This window comes from Coregonus lavaretus (genome assembly GCF_964263955.1).
Source record: "Coregonus lavaretus genome assembly, chromosome: 5".
In the NCBI taxonomy this organism is placed as follows: Eukaryota; Metazoa; Chordata; class Actinopteri; order Salmoniformes; family Salmonidae; genus Coregonus; species Coregonus lavaretus.
The window spans coordinates 10,199,260-10,219,372 of record NC_139992.1 but is presented as its reverse complement, the minus strand read 5'-3'; the positions used below and the strand labels follow the sequence as shown (position 1 = coordinate 10,219,372).

General features: G+C 44.7%; 1 protein-coding gene across 1 annotated transcript in view; it reads right to left on the bottom strand.

The window, feature by feature from the left end:
- LOC311129530 (band 4.1-like protein 5) overlaps positions 1-16,236 on the bottom strand; it is a 61,883-nt gene extending 45,647 nt beyond the window's left edge. The window contains exons 1-8 of the mRNA XM_084161822.1: positions 15,993-16,236; positions 14,976-15,177; positions 7,684-7,788; positions 7,024-7,066; positions 6,692-6,770; positions 6,518-6,562; positions 5,917-5,969; positions 3,141-3,261 (exon numbers count right to left, since the gene is read on the bottom strand). Coding sequence (XP_084017948.1) covers positions 3,141-3,261; positions 5,917-5,969; positions 6,518-6,562; positions 6,692-6,770; positions 7,024-7,066; positions 7,684-7,788; positions 14,976-15,155 — 626 coding nt within the window. The 5' untranslated portion in view covers positions 15,156-15,177; positions 15,993-16,236. The remainder of the gene's footprint in view (positions 1-3,140; positions 3,262-5,916; positions 5,970-6,517; positions 6,563-6,691; positions 6,771-7,023; positions 7,067-7,683; positions 7,789-14,975; positions 15,178-15,992) is intronic.
- Positions 16,237-20,113: the final 3,877 nt, after the last annotated feature.

Below are 20,113 nucleotides of genomic sequence, written 5' to 3'. Positions count from 1 at the left end.
GAGGTCAGGGCTTTGTGATGACCATTCCAATACCTTGACTTTGTTGTCCTTAAGCCATTTTGCCACAACTTTGGAAGTATGCTTGGGGTCATTGTCCATTTGGAAGACCCATTTGCGACCAAGCTTTAACTTCCTGACTGATGTCATGAGATGTCGCTTTAATATATCCACATAATTTTCCTTCCTCATGATGCCATCTATTTTGTGAAGTGCACCAGTGCTTCCTGCAGCAAAGCACCCCCACAGCATGATGCTGCCACCCCCGTGCTTCACGATTGGGATGGTGTTCTTTGGCTTGCAAGCGTCCCCCTTTTTCCTCCAAACATAACGTTGGTCATTATGGCCAAACAGTTATATTTTTGTTTCATCAGACCAGAGGACATTTCTCCAAAAAGTACGATCTTTGTCCCCATGTGCAATTCAAAACCGTAGTCTGGCTTTTCTATGGCGGTTTTGGAGCAGTGGCTTCTTCCTTGCTGAGCTGCCTTTCAGGTTATGTCGATATAGGACTCGTTTTACTGTGGATATAGATACTTTGGGATCGGTTTCCTCCAGCATCTTCACAAGGTCCTTTGCTGTTGTTCTGGGATTGATTTGCACTTTTTGCAAATCTCTAGGAGACAGAACGCGTCTCCTTCCTGAGCGGTATGACGGCTGTGTGGTCCCATGGTGTTTATGCTTGCGTACTATTGTTTGTACAGATGAACGTGGTACCTTCAGGCATTTGGAAATTGCTCCCAAGGATGAACCAGACTTGTGGAGGTCTACAATTTTTTTTGTTGAGGTCTTGGCTGATTTCTTTTGATTTTCCCATGATGTCAAGCAAAGAGGCACTGAGTTTGAAGGTACGCCTTGAAATACATCCACAGGTACACCTCCAATTGACTCAAATGATGTCAATTAGCCTATCAGAAGCTTCTAAAGCCATGACATCATTTTCTGGAATTTTCCAAGCTGTTTAAAGGCACAGTCAACTTAGTGTATGTAATCTTCTTACCCACTGGAATTGTGATACAGTGAATTATAAGTGAAATAATCTGTCTGTAAACAATTGTTGGAAAAAATTACTTGTGTCATGCACAAAGTAAATGTCCTAACCGACCTGCCAAAACTATCGTTTGTTAACAAGACATTTGTGGAGTGGTTGAAAAATGAGTTTTAATGACTCCAACCTAAGTGTATGTAAACTTCCGACTTCAACTGTATGTATTCTGTGTTATTTAGTTAGCTAGTAAATAAATAATTAAGCCAATTTGTGTAGTGCTGAATCATAAGTAAAGGTGGGGTTCTTGCGGATCCAAGGAGTATGCGACATTCAGAATGAGACTGATAAGAGGTAATGATTGATACGTTGACTGTGTAGTTGAGGACTTGGTGGACTGTATATTCTGTAGGGTTAGGTTTTACTTAGCACTATGTGTTCTCTCCCAGGTGCTTGTAAGGGCACAGATGACAGACCGGTAGCATTCCAGTTGAGGTTGTTTAATGACGTTGATTCACAGAGCAGTAACAGCATAGCACAGCACAGTGTATGGCTTGACAATTGTGTTAACCAAGAGTTTGTGTGTGTGTGTGGTCTGCAAGTAAAGAGAGAAATAAAGATACAATAGTGAATGACAGAATACAATCTCCAATTCACATCTCTTATAAACAATATGCATTGCTATAACATGACTAGGATGACTTAATGCTATAAAGGACCATACAGCGCAATTCAACGTGACTGTGACTACACTAATTGAGATCAAAGGGGTGCCGCCACACGTGTACTACAAAGCATAGCGCCATCATCTTCAGTACAAGGCTACAACTGCACAATGAACATGAATACCTCTAAACAGTGAAATACAATGTAATACCCATATAATGATGTACCATACTCCTGTATAATTACAGGGCATATAAACAACGCAATAGGGGACATTATCCTTTACAAATACAGGGTTAAATGTCCGAAATAATAATAATAATAATAAGCCATTTAGCAGACGCTTTTATCCAAAGCAACTTACAGTTTTGCGTGCATACATTCTTTGTGTATGGGTGGTCCCGGGGATCGAACCCACTACCTTGGCGTTACAAGCGCCGTGCTCTACCAGCTGAGCTACAGAGGATATGACAGCCAAAACCAGAGCTAGCCAGCTCACAATAGCTAGCTCGCAGTAGAAACGACTAACGTTAATTAGCATAACCATAAATATGACATTGTCAGAGTGCATCTTCAGACATAAACACCTGAAAGATATGAAATATGTACTTACATATCAACAAGGACGTACACTGGCCTTGGCTAACACAATGAAAGCTAACTGTTGGGAAAACACAAGGACGGCTGGAAATTTCTCTCACTTGACTTCTCGAGCTGATCTTCTCTAAGCTGGAGATCGCCCAGCATGCTCTGCTCCACTTCACCGGTGGGCGGAGCTACAGCTCTGATATAATGAACTAACATTACTGATATGATTAACTACAAATACTTCACAGCCTTTTGTACAGACTGTTTTATACATAGTGATAGGTAAAGACCTTTTTGAGTTTAATTCAGGAGATGGTAACTCTATAAACAACTTCTTCCGTGGTACCCCAAATCCTAATGAGTTAATTGTTACATTATTAATTTAATAGAGTAACAATTAAACATAGTTAGTTGATTCGATAAATAACAGTCATCTTATTAATGAAAGTCACTTCACGACAGTGTGGTGTGTGAGAGAGACAAGATCACATACAAAGAATGCAGACACTTGAGATTAACCCCTACTGATGATTCTAAATGATAAATGTGACCAAATCTGAACCATGAAGAAGTCATACAACACAGGTAGCCCATGCATGTGTTCCAGGGTTAAAAAACAGACATGAACAATATTGAGCATCTGTTACATCCCCTGTAAGTTAACCTCTGGTCAACCCCGGGTCCACACCGACACATGCTTTAAATCAAGCTGGCTGCAACGCCTGGCTGCAACGCCTGGCTGTAACCATTGTAACGTAAAGGCTATATAAGATGGGCGATACAACCTCTAGACATTGGTAACACTTTACAATACCTTTCATTAAGACATTACCTTGTAAATGATCTATCAATGGTGATATCATAAAGTGTTACTGAGACATTTGCTGTGAAATCATTGTTTTACCTGCACTCCTTCCAGGTGTTGAAGATGGCCAGCTCCATGGCCTCCGTCTGCTCTGGCATGAAGCGGAACTCAGAGACCAGATCCAGAGCATGCTCTGCTGGGTCACAGTCTCCCAGCTCAGCTGAAAGACGACAGGTTACATACAGAGTACTTTAAACCCAACCCCAACTCGGACACCCCAACCCGGACACCCCAACACCATGTCCAGAGCATGCTCCGCAGGGTCAGTCTCCCAGCTCAGCTGGAACACAACTGTGGACATGAGTTCTCTGAATCACTCTAGAAGGTTGATTAAGGCCATTTTCTACCTGGGGTCTGGGCTTGTTTTGCAATAAAAGTGAAGCTAATGAGAAGCTGTGGGAATGTATTATTCTCTCCCCATCATTTTGGTCACTGACTAAGGATCTATAGATTACCTGCTAAGGATCTATAGATTACCTGCTAAGGATCTATAGATTACCTGCTAAGGATCTATAGATTACCTGCTAAGGATCTATAGATTACCTGCTAAGGATCTATAGATTACCTGCTAAGGATCTATAGATTACCTGCTAGCTATTCATTAAATTAGTCATTTTGAATAATCCCTTTAAAAGTTGTCCCCTCCTTCAATTCCTAAAAGCCCACTAGAACACTAACATTCAAATACATCCAAATTATATTCAAGCCGAGCAACAGACCTCCAATGACACCTCACTCTCCTCCTTCCCTAAATAGCAGCATGCAGATAACGTCTGTCTGACTCTGCAGGCTGGGGGATAAATAGGGCGGCAGTATGACTCTGCAGGCTGGGGGATAAATAGGGCGGCAGTATGACTCTGCAGGCTGGGGGATAAATAGGGCGGCAGTATGACTCTGCAGGCTGGGGGATAAATAGGGCGGCAGTATGACTGCAGGCTCGGGGATAAATAGGGCGGCAGTATGACTCTGCAGGCTGGGGGATAAATAGGGCGGCAGTATGACTCTGCAGGCTGGGGGATAAATAGGGCGGCAGTATGACTGCAGGCTGGGGGATAAATAGGGCGGCAGTATGACTCTGCAGGCTGGGGGATAAATAGGGCGGCAGTATGACTCTGCAGGCTGGGGGATAAATAGGGCAGCAGTATGACTCTGCAGGCTGGGGGATAAATAGGGCGGCAGTATGACTCTGCAGGCTGGGGGATAAATAGGGCGGCAGTATGACTCTGCAGGCTGGGGGATAAATAGGGCGGCAGTATGACTCTGCAGGCTGGGGGATAAATAGGGCGGCAGTATGACTCTGCAGGCTGGGGGATAAATAGGGCGGCAGTATGACTCTGCAGGCTGGGGGATAAATAGGGCGGCAGTACGACTCTGCAGGCTGGGGGATAAATAGGGCGGCAGTATGACTCTGCAGGCTGGGGGATAAATAGGGCGGCAGTATGACTCTGCAGGCTGGGGGATAAATAGGGCGGCAGTATGACTCTGCAGGCTGGGGGATAAATAGGGCGGCAGTATGACTCTGCAGGCTGGGGGATAAATAGGGCGGCAGTATGACTCTGCAGGCTGGGGGATAAATAGGGCAGCAGTATGACTCTGCAGGCTGGGGGATAAATAGGGCGGCAGTATGACTCCGTAGACTGGGGGATAAATAGGGCGGCAGTATGACTCTGCAAGCTGGGGGATAAATAGGGTGGCAGTATGACTCTGCAAGCTGGGGGATAAATAGGGCGGCAGTATGACTCTGCAGGCTGGGGGATAAATAGGGCAGCAGTATGACTCTGCAGGCTGGGGGATAAATAGGGCGGCAGTATGACTCTGCAGGCTGGGGGATAAATAGGGCGGCAGTATGACTCTGCAGGCTGGGGGATAAATAGGGCGGCAGTATGACTCTGCAGGCTGGGGGATAAATAGGGCGGCAGTATGACTCTGCAGGCTGGGGGATAAATAGGGCGGCAGTATGACTCTGTAGACTGGGTGATAAATAGGGCGGCAGTATGTTATCTGGGTGGTGGAAGTGAGGAGAGACTCTTATCAGTGATGGGCTCCAGGATTATGGACAGACACCCGGCCTAGCTGCCAAACAGAGTGGAGTCTAGCTACGGACCGGACATTCAGTTGGTGTTACATTCCAACCTGAGACTTTGACTAACTGCTTGAGTGTTCATCGTTTCACTCACTGGCCATTTGGCTAGCAGACATTTAGCAGAACAGAATACAGTCTGAAGAATAAGAGCTAAAACCCTGATATCTACTTTACCTAAAAGTGTATATGACAAAGTGTGACCGTTTTGTTCAGGAAGGGCCATTATGAGTTCTGGCTAAAAAGAGCTGAGGAAAAGAGTGGTTCTGCTGTATATGAAAAGGGGCTATGTTCTAAGAGAAGGGGAGGGAGCGAGACTCAGAGACAGAGAGAGGGCTGGATTAGGAGGCCTTTGTAGAGAGCTGGGCACTAATGAGCTGGCATTTACCCCACAGAGGAGCTGGAAGAGCAGGAGGGAGAGAGAGAGGGAGGGGGGCTCGCTTCCTTTCAGAACAACCCTGGAGTGCTCATTTACAGTTGAAACACTCTACAAGGACTGCAGCCTCAGCATTTCTCCAACCCCTTTGGAAAGACAGCCCTGTACCCACATTCCAGATCTTCCATTTCCCTTGAATACTCCACCATGTTAACAGGCTCTGAATCCTACTGGGGTGCTATGGGCTCTTCCTTCTGACAGATTAGATTCCACCCCCTCAGAAAACTGCAACTCAGTGGTTCTCATTCAAGAAGAGTTCTGACAACCACAGCAAGACATTAGGCCATCCTAGCTCTTACCTTGTAATGAGAAGGCCGCCAGTTCCACTGCGGTGTCCAAAGGACATTCTAACCTGTGACACAAGGAGGAGAGAGGACAGTAGATTACAATGCAGCTGTCTGGATGCTGTTGCTTTCAACATGGAGGTACAGCACGCTCTAGGCAAGGAGACTGTCTGAAGAGATCAGTCACAGCTGTTAGACCAGGGAACTACTGAGGTAATACAGTACACTGGATCTAACAGCCTGTTTCTCTCTCCAGAGCTAACACACACCAACAACCCTGTGTTATAGCATCGCCAGACATGCATAACATGAACACTAATCCCCCTGTACTGAAAACGGATACTAATATTCACACTACTTATGGATGTAAATAATTCCATTCTCCAACATCAAGTGTGTAATCCACTACTGTAGCTAAAACTCTTAGCATCTGTACCATGATGCAACAGAACAGATGTAGCCAACATGGAACAAATGTAATGATGTACTTGGCCTACAGACATTAAACAAATACAATGAAGCACATGACGACATGAACTATACACTAATCTAATTTACTGTACATCTAATCTACTATAGGAAGAGGAAAAGAGTTTGAGTGATTAGGGTTACTTACTTGCCACTAAGGAGGTCTTGCTTTAGTTGTAACACAAATAGATATCTGCAGGAACAAAAAAAAGTAAAAAGTCCAGATAAGTGTCCACAATAAATCCAATGTTCATCAACATAAATGTTATAAAAACAATTGGTTCATTGAATACTAATAACACGACGACAACGCCAAGCTGACCTGGTCAACTCCTCATGCAGGTTGTTGGGTTCTGAGGAGTAGAACTTAACCCTCATGTGAAGGCAGTACGGGGGTCCGACTGCACAGAACCATTGGGAAGGAAAGGAAGGAAGAGATTAAGGAAAATAACTTGAGGTGTGAAATGGGAACGCCAGTAATGAAATCAATCCGTTTCTGGCTGTTACATGAAAACACCCATTTATCCTTCTGTTATCAGTTTATCCATTCTATGTCTCCACAGCTCTAGGTCTCCATTGGTACAGAAGGAGACAGTAGAAGTGCTGTAGGTTATGCATCTCCAGGTGACTGTGAGGTAAAGAAGAGATACTTACTTTTGACTTGTTTTTTAATGCTTTTTGTAACGTCAAGCCAATGCTGCGAAAGACGAAAAAAAGACGTCTGTGAGGCATGAACAATGTAAGAGGTAGGGGCAGAGGTTTAGGAGAGAGAGTGTGTGTGTGTGTGAGAGAGAGAGGGGGTGGGGGGGGGGGGCTACCCACGCTGATGAGGGAACAGAAGGTCTCTGCCCTCTTTCACGCTCCTCTCCCCCACATTCCTCTCCCTCCCTCCCTCCCTCCCACCCTCCCACTCTCCCACCCCTCCCTCCCTCCCACTCTCCCCTCCCTCCCTCCCACCCTCCCTCCCACTCTCCCCTCCCTCCCACTCTCCCCTCCCTCCCTCCCTCCCTCCACACCATATCAGCCTGCCCTAGCTGCTGGATCTTTGACAGATACTGTGGCACTTCAAAATAACTTTCTGGAAAGAACTAGACTTGAATTCCCATAAGAAAAACCCTACATTAAAAAAACCCATTAAAGTACGTCAACTGTACGATGTTATTCAAATCACTATTCCAGAGAAGAGCAATTCCAGTTGAGTGTGGCTAAATCTAACAATAACAAACCCCTCCCTAATTTCTAGTCAGAACAAGGGTGGGTGTTAATAGAAGTCAGTCAGTCAGTCTTTCATTAGGACCGTCTGTCTGTTCTTACCGGTACTTGTGCAGAATCCATGAAGCGTAGTCCGAAGTAGTCCTTCTCTATGATGTCCAGATGGTACATGATCTGGTCAAACAGCTCCTCACCTTTGGCTTTTTTCTGACATGACAGAGAAAGAGGTCAGAGGTTACATCACACAGTCATTAATCTGGAAGCAATGTCATCAACCTCAATCATTCAACAGACTAGGTCTAGACTTTTCACAGGTTTTTCTTTAGCATCTTCATAATTGTTTAATAATTCAATTATTTGTTAACTGTTGCTCAATGTTATTCAGTATGGTCAATAACACAAGTAGAATGAGCTACTGTAATGAAGTTTCACTGAGGCACCACTGGTGGAAAAGGGAAAATATGGATCTGTTTTAGGTGTTTGGTATTCTTCCCTGATATTCCATTCCCCAGACCTGGGAGCTAAGTAGAACACATCATTATTTTGCTGGCTTCACCCACTTTAAAAAAAATTGGGCACATTGCCATGCTCAGAGTCAGACAGGGAGCTAGCCAGCTCTACTCCTGTTCTGTAGTGTGCTGCGGTACTAACTAGTTCACTACATGACCGGCCAACTTTAAAACAGCGGGAATGAAGGACAATCGCACTGGGGTCGCCATGGCAACCTGTTAGAAGGCCCCAGCACAGCGAGTCAGCGATTGGCTCACGTGACCCCAGTCAGCCTCTCTACTCTTAACTCAGCAGCCTGACTACACAGTACACAGCCTGGACCCCTGTAGAGAGGCATCTCAGCTAATGACTGATCCACAGGTCAGTCTATGAAAACAAAACACTCCCACTGACTCCCCATCCTGCCTCACTCGACCAGAGTGTAGAGACACAGCAAAAGCAAAAGCTGTGGTTGGTCGGTCACTCCACTGGGCCGCGGTTGGTCGGTCACGCCACTGGGCCGCGGTTGGTCGGTCACGCCACTGGGCCGCGGTTGGTCGGTCACGCCACTGGGCCGCGGTTGGTCGGTCACGCCACTGGGTCGCGGTTGGTCGGTCACTCCACTGGGCCGCGGTTGGTCGGTCACGCCACTGGGCTGCGGTTGGTCGGTCACGCCACTGGGCCGCGGTTGGTCGGTCACGCCACTGGGCCGCGGTTGGTCGGTCGGTCACTCCACTGGGCCGCGGTTGGTCGGTCGGTCACTCCACTGGGCCGCGGTTGGTCGGTCGGTCACTCCACTGGGCCGCGGTTGGTCGGTCACGCCACTGGGCCGCGGTTGGTCGGTCACGCCACTGGGCCGCGGTTGGTCGGTCACGCCACTGGGCTGTGTGATTTTGAGCTAATTTGTGTTCAAGGTGACTGAATGATCAAAGCGTATAGAAGGGGAGAAAACAGCCCTTGTAGTGGATGGGAGTGTTCACTGCCATTCTGCTCCATGGGGAGCATTCTTCAGACTGTTTCTTTAGTGAACACAAGCAACTTAATACTCAAAGGGGACACTCCCAAGTGATCAAACAAGGGTAACTCACAACACTAAAGATGTAGGTTAATCATAAAAAGTTATCATGTGCAGTAAAGCCTGCAACAGAATCGCTAAAACCTAACAAGCACATTACCGGTTGTGACACTGCTGTCCACATAGATAAAGCACACAAGCACAACACCCTGCAAGGGAACAAACATTGCCATTTGCAGTGAGGACACAGGCCTATCCTGCATGCTATACAGGGGGTGTGGTCGTGATGAGAGGAGAGGGGTGGATGCTGCCATTGCACAGTCCACAGTGTTAGCTTCAGCCTGCCGGACGCTCACGCAGGCCCCATGGAGTTGGCATAGCGCACAAAGCAGCCCCGCGGCCAGGGAGAATGGACACAAAGGGGCCACTGTGCGCTCCAGTGAACCCCAGGCCTCGCTGCCGCATTGTTCACCAGAGGTTTCCAGCCTGCCCGGCCAACTATCTGCCTTTGGAGACACAGTTACATTTCTAAGGCTGCTCCCTGCATGCAAGTCAGAGAGCCACTGGGCTAGGACTGAGGAAGGGGGAAAGACACATGGCAGCCCTTTTCCTCCCATAGTCTTAAAGCTTGAGGTGCCCTCATTCAGACTGGACTGAGTCCAGTAGCTAGAGGTGTCGGAAGAGAGGTGAATCATTAGGTTATAACATTTACATTTTAGTCATTTAGCAGATGCTCTTATCCAGAGCGACTTACAATTAGTGTGTGCATAAATTTTTTCATACTGGCCCCCCGTGGGAATTGAACCCACAACCCTGGCGTTGCAAGCGCCATGCTCTACCAACTGAGCTACACGGGACCTATATGTACTGTGCTGCCTTCCTGAAGAGGGATGGCTGCGGCTGCAGAGGAGTAACCCTAGGAAACCCTTTGGGTGGGCATACCCAAGAAATCAACCATCTTCGTAAGGGCAATAAACATGCTACGCCACACTCTTTCTTTAAGAGTCATTCTGGACTGTTGACTGGCTAGCACTAAACCCTGACTCATTGTTAATCAGAATGCATTAGGCCTAACGAAAGGCCTAGTTTCTACTGACCAAGTCAGCTCAAGTCCCCCATGGTATCCTTGCAGTGAAAAGGACTGGACAGTGAACTTGAAGGTTTTCTAAAATAACTACAATAATTCATGTTTTACAAATACCAACCCATCATCTAGTTACCAGCCCTATTTGTCAACATGTTTATTCACTGTTTAATCACACTATTCCAGCTAGTCCGGAGTGTGGCTGCTATAGCAGCATGCTTGTCAGACATCACACAGAAAATCTAAACAAAGGGACAGACCATTAGGCCCAAAGCTGTCTCAGAAGAACACTAACCTAACATAAGGCCTTGATGATTAGGATCAGTCAGTGGGGAGCCCATCGTCAGCCTAAACAGCAACATCACGCTATCCAAAGGGAACAAGAACACACAACAAAAAAAAAAAAAACCTGAGCAGTTGTGCTTCGCTGTGTAACACTTAAAGATGGAATCTGCAGTAGGCGGAAACAGTGCCACGGCTGCCCCACCACCGTTGATATTGTTGCCGAGCTGAGGAGACAGCGTGCAGCATGGCGCATACTGCACTCTTATATTGCGTGTGCAATGACGTCCGAGGAGGGAGAAACAGTGTTCTGTTGTTTGCAGTAACTTCTTTGCTGTTGTAATATCACAGACGGACGTCATCAGGCGACATCAATTAGGACTCTTACATGGCAGAGATACAGATCCACAGCTACAGCGAACACTTCTCAATGTTCCTAAATGTACCAAACATACTTTCCCATGACTATAACGAAGCTATTAGAAAACTGCCCACTGTTACTCATGTCTGTAATTAAAGGCTCATTCTGTCCTGCACTGCAGTATGAGAGACAGTACTGATGGGACTGAACAAAGATGGTTCCATCCAAGTTGAGAAACCAGGGGTGTATTCATTATGTCTTGCAACAAAAACTGTTTACGAACCCAAACGGAAGCAAATAGAGCAAACGGAACGAAATGAGGCGAGACCTACCTGAATTTGTCCAATAGAAACTCTTGTTTTCGTTGCAAAACACTTTCAGTTTGTAGTAAACTTTGTAGCAAAACAATTTGAAACAGACAAAACGTTTTGCAACAGAATCGGCGTAATGAATACACCCCTGAACTCCAAAAACTCTTCAGACAAACAGTGCACTATTCCACGTTATAATAAGTCTCCACCAGCATTGCAATCAGAGGCATTGCAAAACAGAATAAACTAATGGAGAAGCTCTGTATAATTTAGCAATAAGGCACGAGGGGGTGTGGTATATATGGCCAATACACCACGGCTAAGGGCTGTTCTTAGGCACGACGCAACGTCGTTAGCCGTGGTATATTGACCATATACCACAAACCCCAGAGGTGCCTTAATGCTATTATAAACAATATTAGAACAGTAAAACAAAATGTTTTGGTCATACCCGTGGCTTAAGGTCTGTTATAAACTGGGTGATTCGAATGTTGTTCTAATTACGTTGGTAACCAGTTTATAATAGCAATAAGGTACCTCGGGGGTTTGTGGTATATGGCCAATACACTATACCACTGCTAAGGGCTGTATCCAGGCACTCCACGTTGCGTCGCGCATAAGAACAGCCCTTAGCCGTGATATATTTGCCATATACCACACCTCCTTGTGCCTTATTGCTTAAATATACCACGGCTGTCAGCCAATCAGCATTCAGGGCTACCAGAGTGGGATCAAAAGATCAGGTATTCAACTGGTTTGACAGCTGGAATGCCTTAGAAATTGCAACCCAGAGAAATCAAAAGAAGACATTGAGAGACAAGAGCAAGTCTTCCCATATCTCCACTCACTTGGCTCCTGGCTGTGGGCAGGTCATAGGGCTGGGCGATATGGCTTCAAAATCTAATCACTATTTTTCTCCAACTTGGACTACTCATTCAAGGGCTTTTCTTTATTTGTATTTTTTTTTACTATTTTCTACATTGTAGAATAATAGTGAAGACATCAAAACTATGAAATAACACATATGGAATCATGTAGTAACCAAAAAAGTGTTAAACAAATCAAAATATATGTCATCAAGGCAAAGTAGCCACCATTTGCCTTGATGACAGCTTTGCACACTCTTGGCATTCTCTCAACCAGCTTCATGAGGTTGTCACCTGGAATGCATTTCAATTAACAGGTGTGCCTTGTTAAAAGTTCATTTGTGGAATTGATTTCCTTCTTAATGCGTTTGAGCCAATCAGTTGTGGTGTGACAGGGTAAGGGGGGGTATACAGAAGATAGCCCTATTTGGTAAAAGACCAAGTCCATACTATGGCAAGAACAGCTCAAATGAGCAAAGAGAAACGACAGTACATCATTACTTTAAGACATGAAAGTCAGTCAATCTGGAAAATTTCTAGAACTTTGAAAATATTCTACAATGTAGAAAATAGTAAAAAATAAAGAAAAACCCTTGAATGAGTAGGTGTCCAAACTTTTGACCGGAAAGTACTCAGACCCCTCAACTTTTTCCACATTTTGTTATGTTACAGCATTAATCTAAAATGGATTCAATAAATAAAAATCCACAGCAATCTACACACAATAACCCATAATGACGAAGCTAAAACCTGTTTTTAGAATTTTTTGTAAATGTATTCAAAATAAAAAACTTAAATACCTAAATGGAAGAGGTTTGGAACCATCAAGACTCTTCCTAGAGTGGGCTCCCGAGTGCCACAGCGATCTAAGGCACTGCATCTCAGTGCTTGAGGCGTCACTACAGACACCCCTGGTTCGATTCCAGGCTGTATCACAACCGGCCGTGATTGGGAGTCCCATAGGGCGGCGCACAATTGGCCCAGCGTGGTCCGGGTTTGGCTGGTGTAGGCCGTCACTGTAAATAATAATTTGTTCTTAACTGACTTGCCTAGAGCTGGCCGCCCGGCCAAACTGAGCAATCGGGGAAGAAAGGCCTGATGGTCACTCTGACAGAGCTCTAGAGTTCCTCTGTGGAGATGGGAGAAGCTTCCAGAAGGACATCCATCTCTGCAGCACTCCACCAACTAGGCCTTTATGGTAGTGGCCAGATGGAAGCCATTCCTCAGTAAAAGGCACATGACAGCCTGCTTGGAGTATGCCAAAAGGCACCTAAAGGCTCTCAGACCATGAGAAACAAGATTCTCTGGTCTGATGAAACCAAGATTGAACTCTTTGACCTGAATGCCAAGCGTCACATCAATTTTAGAATAAGGCTGTAACGTAACAAAATGTGGAAAAAGTCAAGGGGTTTGAATACTTTCCGAAGGCACTGTATTAAAAAAAATACAATTCTCTAAATAAGCTTTGTTGTACAATTAAAGGTCAAATACACTGCATTTCAAACAGTCAGCAATAATCAAATAAATTCAGGGCGTGTGAAATTAGGATAAATATAAGCCCCACTAATAATACAATTATTTTATCAAAATAGTTTAACCTGCTTTTTTGCAATAATCACTGATCTGGTTTTCAAGTCTGTCTATGAAAATGCAATTTTTGTTAAAAATGTAACCATAACCATGCATATAATGCACATTCACTAATAATTACTTACTTCTTGTAGCAGGCATTACAGAAAATGAACACAGGTCTCAAACAATCTCTCAAGCACAAGCCCACGTGCTAGTGAGTAGCCAGCTAATCTTTATATTTCAAGCTAAGTCAACTTGGATGTATATTCTAGCTAACAAGGCAGAACAGTTTAATTATGAAGACACCCTTCTGTCCGTCACCAACTGTTTGAACAGCATGCTAGCCAGTCCACTTTGTTCAGATGTTGAAATCAAGTGGCTTACCTTATTTCTCAGAATGAGAACGAGTTGCCAATTCCTTATATAAAATTGTGTTTTATGCTTATTGCACATTTATAAAACACAGACTAGACAGCTAGAATAACAGTATTTTGCTAAAATACTGCTGGCGGTACATGGTGAAGTGAGAGGTTTCACTCTCTGCAAAATCTGTCCAAAATAAGCCCAATGCGTTTCTATAGGCTTATTTTTGACCTAAGCTTGTCACCTGCCTTCCCGCCTTTGGGACAACGACTCCCATTGTTAGGGCAGAGACATGAGCATCTCGTCATTATATTCAGATCTCTGGTGTAAATGGGAAGATGCACAGCACAGAAGGAGCGAAGGAGACGAGACCAAAAAGACAACATGAGAACAAGTGGACATAAACGCTCATAAAAATGAAAAATACAAAAAACCTTGATTCTTGCAATACAGGCATATGGAATATAGCGCAAAAACATACATACAAATTAATCAAATTAATTTGATATATCGCCCAGCCCTAGTGGGTCACATGACCAGGTGTGGTGTAGAGGGGTCATGGAATTACCGGTGATCAGCAGCACTCACAACAACAACACAGTCCTATACATATACACACTGGCATGCAGCGCTCATTCCAAGAACGGAGTGGGACTCTCTCAGTAACTCATTAACAGCACACTGAGACGAGGGCAACGAGATAGTAGCTACCATCTCCTCCACCTGAGAACAGGTCCACAACATGAGCAGGATCTCAGAGCAATGGAAGGAGATGGTCACCAAGTACTATACAGCAGAGCCTTATACATGGAAATTGACTAAATCCACCACCAATGACACACAGAGAGAGCATCAGCCTCAGGGCACCTGCCATAACAAAAAACACATTCCTACTCTGCTGCTCTGTCCTCCTTCCTTTTGAAAGCCCTGTACCAAATCTCCACCTGTTACTTTCTCACGGGGTGTGCCTTAACATCGGTTGAAACTCAAAACAGCAGGTTAAGAGATTCAGAATCTTTCCCACTGTAAAGTCTGCAGTTTAAAGTCTCACCGGTAGGTCCACACTGACGTCTGTGCCGTCCAGCATTGACACACGGCAGGTGATGACAGACTTGGAGTCCCCGGCAGCAGGGATGTGTGTGGTGGCCCGCTGGGCCTCTCTCAACCGGGCCTTGTCAGCATGCTTACGGATGGACCGCCGGCCCAGTGTCCGGCGGAGGAAACTCAGCATGTTGGAGCCTGGCGAACACTACCTGCACATGTGAGAGGAAGGATTAATGACACAATCGGTTGAGTTCCTCAATCAGATCGTGATGTTAAAGATGGACTACAGCGATGTTTGACATTTTCCTGTTGAAAAGTGATATCTCAAGTATACATATACTAAAGTACACAAAATAGCTATTTTTCCCCAATCTGTTAAATACTGTGACAGAAGACACATTAGTATATGTCTAAGGATAAACACATCAAATATAGTATGCAATTCAAAATTGTGTGACTCATATCACAGCAACTCATTTCTCTTACCGGCCTAGCTATTACTTTTGTAATTTTGTACAATGTTATGTAGACTCCCCACAAATAAAAAGTTATTTTTTTGTTATTGCTCCAAATGGCTTGCAATGAAGGTGTGAAGAAACACTTGCTGTGTTAACCTGCATATAGCTAGCTAAGTTAGTGTTATTAGCCATTACATAACTACATCCATTAGGGCTGAAAAGTTGACATTTTTACGTAACACATTTTATGGGACTGACCATTAGGACTGCTAACGTTACCTATTATTAGTTAGTTAGCCAGCTAATTGGCTGGCTAACTAACGGTAACTAGCTCACTACAGTAGCTAACTAAAAGCTTTGACCGAATAAATACCGTATACTAGTTTAGCTTTGGGACACAACATCGGGAGTCTCTCCCAAACCTAAAAATAGCTTAGTTACATTTCATAAGTTTTATTTTAGCATTAACTATTTAAGAATAACTCGACAAAATTGGCTTTGACTAGCGCCCTCGTGAACGAGAGCAACAGGTTTAGCAAGCTAACTAGCTAACAGGATACCGTTACCTATTGTGATGATGCTGAAGCAACAGATGAAAGAAGTCCGACATACACACTTGCTACTGTCGCGGATGGCCAAAAGCAATACTCACAAAAGACTTGCGGATATCTAAAATAAGAACCAATCCACTTGCCTGTTCCACCTTCACAACATAAAACTAATACGTTTCCATGGTTGACAACTAGTATTCTAACGTTCCTATAACACTTACTCGGTCATCCAACCGGACAATTTTCACAAGTCCCAAGAAAAGTGGGAGGCAAGGCAAGATTCCCCTCAGGAAATGACGTCGAAATAATAAATAAATCCCAAACAAAACTGCAATTTGCATTTAAAGGAACACTTGGGTGTTTCCATAATCATGAAATCACTGAGTAGCTAATCATGAAAAGCGTAACTAGTAAAACAAATACATCCCAACTTCACATTATCATTATTATATGCTGTTGTTTCATATTATGCCCATTTTATTATAAATAAAATAAAACTGTATTGGTCGCATACACATATTACGTTAGCAGATGTTATTGCGGGTGTAGCAGAATGATTGTGTTCCTGGCACAAACAGTGCATTAATATCTAACAGTAGACAACAATACACACGAATCTAAAAAAGTAAAATAATGGAATTAAGAAATATATAAATATTAGGACGAGCAATGTCAGTCCTAAGTATAATATAGAGTCCTAAATCCTCATCTCCCATTCTTCATCTCCCATTCTTCTTGGCAGATCCTCTCAAACTCTGTCAGATTGGATTGGGAGCATCACTGCACAGCTATTTTCAGGTATATCCAGAGATGTTCATTCGGGTTTGTTAGCAGATGTTAATCTTCAATAACACAGACCACAAAGCAAATCAGGGGGAAAAAAATATATGTATTCAAAGAGAACAAATCATAGTTGCTATGCTGGAAAGTAGATTGTAGATGTTCATTCTTCCCTGTCCTAAATGTTTTCTCCACTGAACAAAGAGACAGGATGTAGTTTATAGCCTCAAGCCTAGCATGTGGCTGACCAATTAGAATTCCTTGCAATAAAATTGGGCCAATGGTAAAATCCCCAAGTGTCCCGTTTCAGGCTCAATGTATAGACAATTTGGACCAATGAGAACTTGCCACATGTAGCTATGAGTCCCTGTTTGGAACCCCTACAAAGATTCTAAACAGATGTTGAACTGAAACTATTTCCATTGATCGTCAATTACCTCTTGACCTCTAGTCCCCTTCGTTGTGTATATATATATATCTTTGAATATTCTTACAGGTTCAAGTCCGGACTCTGGCTGGGCCACTCAAGGACATTCAGAGACTTGTCACGAAGCCACTCCTGCATTGCCTTGGCTGTGTGCTTAGGGTTGTTGTCCTGTTGGAATGCGAACCTTTGCCCCAGTCTGAGGTCCTGAGCGCTCTAGAGCAGGTTTTCATCAAGGATCTCTCTGTACTTTGTTCCGTTCATCTTTCCATCAATCCTGACTAGCCGCTGAAAAACATCCCCACAGCATGATGCTGCCACCACCATGCTTCACCGTAGGGATGGTGCCAGGTTTCCTCCAGACGTGACTCTTGGCATTCAGACCAAAGAGTTCAATCTTGGTTTCATCAGACCAGAGAATCTTGTTTCTCATGGTCTGAGAGTCCTTTAGGTGCCTTTTGGCAAACTCCAAGCGGGCTGTCATGTGCCTTTTACTGAGGAGTGGCGTCCATCTGGCCACTCTACCATAAAGGCCTGAATGCTGGAGTGCTGCAGAGATGATTGTCCTTCTGGAAGGTTCTCCCATCTCCACAGAGGAACTCTGGAGCTCTGTCAGAGTGACCATCGGGTTCTTGGTCATCTTCCTGACCAAGGCCCTTCTCCCCCGATTGCTCAGCTTGGCTCTAGGAAGAGTCTTGGTGGTTCCAAACTTCTTCCATTTTAGAATGATGGAGGTCACTGTGTTCTTGGGGACCTTCAATGCTGCAGAAATGTTTTGGTACCCTTCCCCAGATCTGTGCCTCAACACAATCCTGTCTCGGCGCTCTACGGACACATTTTTAGACCACATGGCTTGGTTTTTTCTCTGACATGCACTGTCAACTGTGCGACCTCATATAGACAGGTGTGTGCCTTTCCAAATCATGTCCAATCAATTTAATTTACCACAGGTGAACTCCAATCAAGTTGTAGAAACATCTCAAGGATGATCAATGGAAACAGGATGCACCTGAGCTGAATTGAATAGCAAAGGGTCTGAATACCTATGTAAATAAAGTATTTCTGTTTATTTGTAATAAACGTGCAAAAACGTCTAAACCTGTTTTCACTTTGTAATTATGGGGTGTTGGGTGTAGATGGATGAGGTTTTGTATTTATTTCATTAACTTTAGAATAAGGCAGCAATGTAACAAAATTTGGAAAAAGTCAAGGGGTCTGAATACATTCCGAATGCACTGTGTGTGTGTGTGTATATATATATATATATATATACTGCTCAAAAAAATAAAGGGAACACTAAAATAACACATCCTAGATCTGAATGAATGAAATAATCTTATTAAATACTTTTTTCTTTACATAGTTGAATGTGCTGACAACAAAATCACACAAAAATTATCAATGGAAATCAAATGTATCAACCCATGGAGGTCTGGATTTGGAGTCACCCTCAAAATTAAAGTGGAAAACCACACTACAGGCTGATCCAACTTTGATGTAATGTCCTTAAAACAAGTGAAAATGAGGCTCAGTAGTGTGTGTGGCCTCCACGTGCCTGTATGACCTCCCTACAATGGTCTCCTGAGGGATCTCCTCCCAGACCTGGACTAAAGCATCCGCCAACTCCTGGACAGTCTGTGGTGCAACGTGGCGTTGGTGGATGGAGCGAGACATGATGTCCCAGATGTGCTCAATTGGATTCAGGTCTGGGGAACGGGCGGGCCAGTCCATAGCATCAATGCCTTCCTCTTGCAGGAACTGCTGACTCACTCCAGCCACATGAGGTCTAGCATTGTCTTGCATTAGGAGGAACCCAGGGCCAACCGCACCAGCATATGGTCTCACAAGGGGTCTGAGGATCTCATCTCGGTACCTAATGGCAGTCAGGCTACCTCTGGCGAGCACATGGAGGGCTGTGCGGCCCCCCAAAGAAATGCCACCCAACACCATGACTGACCCACCGCCAAACCGGTCATGCTAGAGGATGTTGCAGGCAGCAGAACATCTCCACGGCGTCTCCAGACTCTGTCACGTCTGTCACGTGCTCAGTGTGAACCTGCTTTCATCTGTGAAGAGCACAGGGCGCCAGTGGCGAATTTGCCAATCTTGGTGTTCTCTGGCAAATGCCAAACGTCCTGCACGGTGTTGGGCTGTAAGCACAACCCCCACCTGTGAACGTCGGGCCCTCATACCACCCTCATGGAGTCTGTTTCTGACCGTTTGAGCAGACACATGCACATTTGTGGCCTGCTGGAGGTCATTTTGCAGGGCTCTGGCAGTGCTCCTCCTGCTCCTCCTTGCACAAAGGTGGAGGTAGCAGTTCTGCTGCTGGGTTGTTGCCCTCCTACGGCCTCCTCCACGTCTCCTGATGTACTGGCCTGTCTCCTGGTAGCGCCTCCATGCTCTGGACACTACGCTGACAGACACAGCAAACCTTCTTGCCACAGGTCGCAATGATGTGCCATCCTGGATGAGCTGCACTACCTGAGCCACTTGTGTGGGTTGTAGACTCCGTCTCATGCTACCACTAGAGTGAAAGCACCGCCAGCATTCAAAAGTGACCAACACATCAGCCAGGAAGCATAGGAACTGAGAAGTGGTCTGTGGTCACCACCTGCAAAACCAGTCCTTTATTGGGGGTGTCTTGCTAATTGCCTATAATTTCCACGTGTTGTCTATTCCATTTGCACAACAGCATGTGAAATGTATTGTCAATCAGTGTTGCTTCCTAAGTGGACAGTTTGATTTCACAGAAGTGTGATTGACTTGGAGTTACATTGTGCTGTTTAAGTGTTCCCTTACTTTTTTTGAGCAGTGTATATACATACACACTGTCACGCCCTGGCTCTGGGGACTCTTTAATGTTGAGCCAGGATGTGTAGTGTCTATGTTGTATTTTCTATGTTTCGTTCTAGTTCGTGTTTTCTATATT